Source organism: Micrasema longulum, unplaced genomic scaffold (genome assembly GCF_059751315.1).
Source record: "Micrasema longulum isolate JH-2025_06_02 unplaced genomic scaffold, ASM5975131v1 h1tg000677l, whole genome shotgun sequence".
Lineage (NCBI taxonomy): Eukaryota > Metazoa > Arthropoda > Insecta > Trichoptera > Brachycentridae > Micrasema > Micrasema longulum.
Genome location: NW_028277873.1, coordinates 434,958 through 442,511, shown reverse-complemented (window position 1 = coordinate 442,511; position 7,554 = coordinate 434,958). Strand labels below are relative to the sequence as shown.

At 32.9% G+C, this 7,554-nt stretch overlaps 1 protein-coding gene across 5 annotated transcripts; it reads right to left on the bottom strand.

Moving 5' to 3' along the window:
• Window positions 1–3,329: 3,329 nt before the first annotated feature.
• On the bottom strand, window positions 3,330–6,580 carry LOC148279752 (protein 5NUC-like). 5 transcript variants are annotated; one of them, XM_088229452.1, is made up of 4 exons: window positions 6,481–6,568; window positions 5,741–6,107; window positions 5,512–5,665; window positions 3,330–5,390 (listed from the first exon to the last, which is right to left on the bottom strand). In XM_088229452.1, exons 2-4 carry the CDS (start codon window positions 5,983–5,985, stop codon window positions 4,080–4,082), a joined length of 1,710 nt encoding a protein of 569 aa, XP_088085578.1. In that variant the 5' UTR covers window positions 5,986–6,107; window positions 6,481–6,568; the 3' UTR covers window positions 3,330–4,079. The 5 variants fall into 5 exon arrangements, with proteins under 5 accessions (XP_088085578.1, XP_088085581.1, XP_088085579.1 ...); XM_088229455.1 differs by having other exon boundaries at window positions 5,741–5,939; window positions 6,481–6,567; XM_088229453.1 differs by having other exon boundaries at window positions 5,741–6,017; window positions 6,481–6,553.
• Between the last annotated feature and the right edge of the window lie 974 nt (window positions 6,581–7,554).

The following is a 7,554-nucleotide window of genomic DNA, read 5'->3' as shown; positions in this document are numbered from 1 at the left end:
TTCGTCTAACTATTCTTGGGGTACTTTTAAGGTACTTTGGGAAAATATCGATTTTTAAGGTTGTTTAAACCGCATTATTTCATTGTTCCTGGACTGGCACCTGATGTGTAGGACTGATCATTTTACCTTTATGTAACAGAAGATCGAAATACGCCGCACGTGGTTTACCAGTTCAGTGCCTTATGCACCACTGGGTGCGGAAAGGGGAATGATGATGAATACAATGATTGCATTTTAAACGAATAGTAAAATTCCATTATTAATTTAATTAGGAATGCGCATTTTTGGAAGAATAAAATTCTGAGAACTTTAATAAAGTAAAGTTTATCTTCCATTTTTTTGCGACGAATGCAGTTTTGATGGATTCCAAACATTCTGACAATTGCTCGCTCCGATAATAGTCACGTATTTTTTTCTGAGAAAAGCAACGATGATGACTCGACTCGAAGTGTTTAGTAATCATCATGATCGTTTCCTTATCGACACCGAATAATGCGTGGAGAACCGGGCAAGATGGCCAGTAGGGTGGGCCGATATTTTTTTTTCCGAATTTTGAAATGAAAGGGGTCTAAAAAGTTGTATTTTGGATTACTCGGAATGCCAAAAATATCAACAAACAATCGATACTACTTTTGGGCCTCAACCAGAGCTTGAAGTTTTAAAAAAAAAAGTTTTTTGCGCTAAACCGGTTGTCGTTTCGTATTTAGGCAAGTAAATCAGTCCAATGAAATTTTATAATGTGTATGAAACTTTATTAAATAAGCATCTAAGGGCGTGAGTTGCACTTTGTTTTGTAATACATGGGTAGCATTGTTTTAATGCGCCATTGTTTTCGTCAATATTAGCCAGACGCTCAACGGAATCAGTTCAGCGGAGTGTAAACTTTTCGCATTTCGGTAGTTTTAAAACGTGTTCGAATTTGTAATGTGATTAAGTTATATCTGTATTAACAAAAAAAAATATTTTATCAATATAGATAATTAACATAATGTTCAAACAGTGAAAAACTTCAAACTTCGGTCGAAGGGCAAAATTAGTAAATAATTTTTACGGTCGATGTGATCCAAAATGCAACTTTTTCGACCCCTTTCACTTTGATGTCTAAAAAAAAATTTCATACATCATCGGCCCACTCTAATGGCCAGTCCTACACTTTTGGCGCCAGTTCAGTGAAAAACCATGAATAAGGAACTTCAGCCCTACGGGAAATTATATACAAAAAATGTTTTTTGATGCGCGGTAAAAATTAGAGCATTAAATTGTAGGGCAAAGTTTCTTGAAAATGTACGAAAAAAATATGTTAATAAAATGAATTACTTTAAACGACTAGTTTATATGAATCAACCGATGATAAGAGAGTTGTGGAAAATTTCCGGTGTACTCACAGTCAACGGACCGATTGGCAGATCTAACCGAGGGGTAGCGGAAGAGAACTTGAGACGTCACATGCGGATGAATTGCAAATATCCAAAACCATCGCGCTGATAATACGATACAAAAAATAAGTTAAGCTGAGTTTAATAGTCTATTGACAAATATAAAAAAAACCACTGAACTTCCTCATTGCAGAGGCCGTAAGGGGGAAAACCCACCTCCACCCGACGCTGTTATAGCCCCCCCATGTCACCCATGCTATCTAATGATTTTAATGAGGAAGTTTAGTACTACGGGAAATTGGATATAAAAAAAATATAATAGAACGACGAAGTTTCTCGAAAATGCATACAAAATCCAAATAAACTGCTTTGAGCTACGTCACATTTTTTTGCGAATCAACCAATGATAGAGTGTTTTGATAGATCTCCGATTTCTGGGAAGCCAACTTACCAGTCAGGACAACTCATGGACAACAACTAGTGGCGTCACGGAAGTAGTAATGATAAACTTACAAAACTTTGATATTACTATATTACTTATATTATATTTGTTACCTTTATTACCATGTGCATATGGGTGCTGGTTATATTAATTAGTCTTTATTAGTGTCGATTTGTTCCCTTTCACATGCTATCCTTATCGAATAAAGGGTATAATGTAGCGAATAGCGAGCTCAAATTTTTAATCTATGATCTATGTCATCGTAACTTTTTTAATACTTCGAGTGCATCAAAAAAAAAGTTCCGCTGGTGGTTTTTAAAATGAGTTTTTTTTCTCGCAGTCACGTATTCTAATAAAAGAATCGAAATATACAGGTGGTAGGTATTACAAATACTTTAAACAGTGTACATTATAATATAAAAATAATTTCATATCACATAATGCTAATTCAGGTTAGCCTGCTTAACAAGGCATCAAGTTCTCGACGTCTTAGACCTCCTTGTGAGGATGCACGCTGGCATCCGACTGACATGCCTGGAGGATCTTTGTGAGCACCATATGCTCCAACTAAGTAGCGGACATGGAATGATGATGACTTTTGGTAGGTCAACTATCAAATAATTAGTCAAAAATTAGTGCAAATACCGCTTTTCCGCTATTTTGATAAAATGTATTTGGTGTTCAAACGTGTATCTTGATAATAAAAGTATTGATCCTACGAAAAAAAAAATCATTACGATTTTTAAGTAAATTTTATTTTTTCAGACTTTCGTATATTTTTTTTCTATAAAATCTACAGGGACGTAATTATACACAAAAAACTGATTTTAAGCACCATTTTTTCAAAATCGCGGCATGAGCGGTGGTCGTTCAAGGTCACCTATGTCCACCGATCCTGTTAAGTTTCAAAACATAAGAACCTATTTTTAAAAAAGTGAAAAAAGTACATACCGAATGACCTTAAACGTCCCATACTTCTAATAAATCTCGACAACCACCCGATGGATCTAAATCTGATTTTCGCAGTCATGTAAAGTGTTTCAATGCTTCTCGTATTTGTAATATCTTTTAAAAATAAAAATTAGTACGTCAAATTCGTTTCTTACCGAAAAATACCGTAAAATACCGTATTTTACCATAATCTGGTAAAATTCCCGTAAAATACCGCGGTAATTTTACCGCCTTGCATCTCTAGTGCCAATGTTCAGTAATTTCAATAAATTCCAACTTTATTTTGTGTGCAAAATGAGAAATGTGCCTAAAAAGGCTATCCAATTTATTTAATGAAATAACATATTGTATTATTTACTTCACTTTAAACCAAGGTTTAAATCACGAATTTTTACTGTGAAATATTTATGTAGGTATATTATTTTAATTTACAAGTCTTATGATGTCTGAATTAGAAAACAATGAGTGGGTCTCGTAATATCATCAAAGGCGTCATGTTCTCTTTTTCTACGCTTGCACAGAGTAAAATTGCAAAAGGGATGTAATCAAAACACCAGGTATTTTTCACCAATCTTGTTTATTACATGCATGTAAAAATAGCCGACGGGAATATTTATACAAGTAATTATGAAAAAGAAATAAATAAATATGTCAATTATTTTATCAAATGTATTTGATTAATCTTGCCTATGCTACCTTTTACTGGATTACATTTGCTAATAACATTGTATTACATAAATAAACCTATTATAATAGGTAGGTAAATAAAAAAATGGCATAAAGTAGTGGATTGTAATTAATTAACAGAAAATATAATCTCCCAAGGAATGTGACGAATACTCACAAAATTAAAATAAATATTTCTAAAACTGCCGTGATACAGGGTTATCTAGTGAGGAAACCAAAAAATGAGAAATATGAGCATTTGATAAATTATAATTATACTGAATTGGAGACCCTTAAAAAAACTTAAAAGCTATATTTCTGCAGATTTGTGTTTTGGTCTGTTGGATAAAAACGAACTGAGGAAATGACATGTTTGGAAACTTTTCAGTATCAGATAGCTTCTTAAAGATATATATAACTTTGCCTTTACTCAAACCTCACAAAATGCAGTTTCGATAATATACGTAAGGACTATCGATATTAAAGAAAAGTTGTGATTTAGAAAAAATGACTGAATGTACCTTTACCTTAATTTGAAAACCGGTTAAGTATTGTATATTTTCAGAAGACAATTCCTTCCTATAGTGGCTAAAACTACGGTAACATAATATAGAAATAATATTTGATGTTTGTCTTTCTATTATTTAGTAATGTATTGTGATTCTGCCTTCTATATCTGGATGAACTGGATCAGTTATAGATATGTACTCACCCAGTTCATCAGCAACATTCAACAAAAGGATGTTATTAGAAACATTTTCTTCTTTGAACATGTTGTAGTTATCTCCTCCGTGAAACATAAATTCAGTTACCAAAACTTTATACTCCTTGTTATCTTCCAAAGGAGAATAAGGCTCCTCCTTGCGCTTATTACAAATCACATGTGCCGAGACCACTCTGTTTCCCTTCGCATGAGTCACATTATATTCTACTCGCAAAGCAGAAAACTGCAAAAAATATCCTGGTTTCTCTATATGATCATATTTATAAACAGACCATTCCAGAGCTTTCTTCAACACCTTTCCTGTCAAAACCAGTTCTACAATAATATTACCGAAGGGCAATGTATTTAGAATATCGGCTCGAGATATGTTCACATTAGCGTTGATAGAAGACCTGATGGTTCCCCCTGATACCAGCACAATGGGTCCGCATAAACTATCATCAGTTGACAAATTGTATTTAATGTTATAGGCATGTGCTACTGCATCGGTGATGAGATTTCCTATGTTGCATTCTTTTATCCGACAGTCAACAGCATTTAAAAGGACAGTAGATTTGCCAAAAATAGTTGAACTGTAATTCTTAATTCCAGGTCGATAAGATTCCAGCAAATCCAGGACATCCTGTTCTTCTGGAATGGAGCTGTCCAATAAAATTGGATGCCCCTCGTAGCTTAAAATTTCGCCTTCTGAATCAAATTTTAAACTAAAATTTCCTAAATATTTCGTGTACGCGTATGCTTGCAATACTGGCACCTTCTTCCCTGAATCTTGATGAACTATTGTTGGATATGGTCCCGCAACTGGTTCATGGTTTGTTGTATTACCATTCCATAAAAATGTATTGGTATGTCCACCAATTACCAAATCAATCCCCAGAACTTCCTTAGCAATTCTTTGGTCGGTTTCATATCCTGAATGACCCAAAGCAATTATAATTTTAACGCCTTTGGCTTTTAATATATCAACTTCTTCTTGAACAGTATTGATTTCGTTTAAAAATTTTATACGGTTTCCTGGAACCAAATGCTTTGTGTCTGGTGTCAAATAACCCACTATACCAATTTTTGTATTATTGATATCTAAAATTACAGAACTTTTTAGATTAGTAACCGCATTCAACGTTGGTTCCTCTGTAATATCTATATTAGAAACTAATACGGGAAATGTCACATTTTTTAAAAATGGTACGAGTCCACTTACTCCTTTGTCCAATTCATGATTACCTAAGCACTGAAAGATAAACTCAAATATTAACCAAGTATTTTCATCAATTCCAGTAAGTACATCCTATCGTAATAAGTACATCATAAATAACAAGTCTCTAAAAATTACAAAGTGTAGGAATCATTACCATGGCATCAGGTTGAAGTATATTAAGGAAGCTTGCAGCTATTTCCCACGTGTAAATAGAAAACCAAATTGTTCCAGAGTATGTATCTCCGGCATTTAGATATAACACTGGGGGACCTTCCTCCTTTAAACTCTTTTTACGAGATTTTCGCACTCTGAAAACATAATACTAGCATTATTTTTGTATACATAAGAAAAAAAATGCAATTTAATGATTGGTTTATCCATACACATGAGCAATTCTTGCAAAACCTCCATAACATTCGTTGGCTGCTTTCTCTGCATCACTACATTTTGAAGACACCCGTGAAGTTTCTTCAAAGTGTCCATGCATGTCATTACTGTGTAATATCAGGAGTTCGAAGTTAGATCCATTTTCCTTCGATGCGATAGTGTAATAAGAACTTTTTGCGTCAATAATTAATAGTACTAGACAGAAGATGAAAATCGTCTTTGTAATGTGAAGGAATGCCATAACTTAAACTTATATATATTTTACTATTAAATCTAGATTAAGTTAATTCAATTTTTGTTTATTGCATCGATAGTTTGATACTTTATATATATATTTACACATTATATTATTTAAGTGTGTTTCTTTATTATTTAAATAAAAGAAATTTGGTTAAGAATATATTAAATTAATTTCTTTGTTTAAATAATTTTAGATGTCAAATTAACACTTATTATAATTTTGTCATTCTTCTCTTGTTGCTTTCTGGCTTGTAATTAAAGTTTTAAATCCTTACTAAATGTAAACATTTAATAATGATTTCATTTAAAAAAAATGTGTTTTTAAATATTCTTTTTTTAAAGCTCACAACTCATTACAAGATACAAGAGATGGGTTAAAAATAAATTGACCTATCTTTCGTTTCTATAATAAATTTAATGCTCCTCGTAAAAAAATTCAACTGTAATCTATGTTTTCCAGTTGGAAAGATTGAGAAGTTTATGGAAAAATTATAACATAGACAATTTGGATGCTTTCATATCACTATTTTTTTCCAAATATACTATTCTTTTTTAACAAATAATACACTAAACTGAATGACTACTCTTGAAGCAATGAAACAAAAATCAATTACTGTTCCTTATCTTATTGTCAAACGTTTGTCACTTTTCAATGATCCATAACAATAACTAACACGTTAAACCCCTCGATCAAAAAAGAATATCTATTTTAACAAAATAAACATTATGATAAAACTAATATTAATCATTTATATAAAATATTTTTAAAAACTTTGAATTATTTCAATATACATAATAAATTGAGCTGTGGTATCGTGGTAGTGTCACAGATTTGGCTCAAAATTCGAGGATCCCAGTACACTGATAATCCTGAACAACTGTTGGTCCAGAGCAGGCTTAAGAGTACATTGGTACATGAGGTGATGATATTTCCTCATGTTCGAAAAATTCTGAGGTATCTCTACATGAGGAAGGATGTTAGTTATCCGTGGTTATTTCCCACTGCATTCCTCTTGGGCAGGCCGGGACCAACAGATTGCAACCTAAAAGGGAGGAGTTCACACTGATTCATTTTTTTCAGACTGAGAAGATATCGAGAACTCTGCCTTTTTTGGAATATTAATTTTTATGTTTCTGATTAATATCTCGGACAGCATCAACATAGACTATTATACCTCCTAGCTTCCAGAACCAACTTGCCTCTGGTTATGCCGATTGGAAGAGCAGTCAGGGAACTAAACATAATCATTTTGGAGATTAATATCTTTCAGATCAGTGAAACAATGTAAAGGAGGCGAATATTCTTGCAACTGTCTTCATGGTATTAAGCCATCGTTCAAGGGTTGCTGGCCCGATATGTTGTCCCAATTTAACGCCTTAAATATTTGGTTATTTGTAATGTTATTCGGTACAATCAAAATAAATTTTAATGATTTTTACTATTTATGTTCAAAGCATTAACTTTGTGGTTAAACATTTTATATTAATGTTAGTTAAGATAAGTATTAAACCACTTACCGACTTTTTATTGCTGGTGTAGAGAGTCCTGACGAAGAGACAGGTGCGTCTC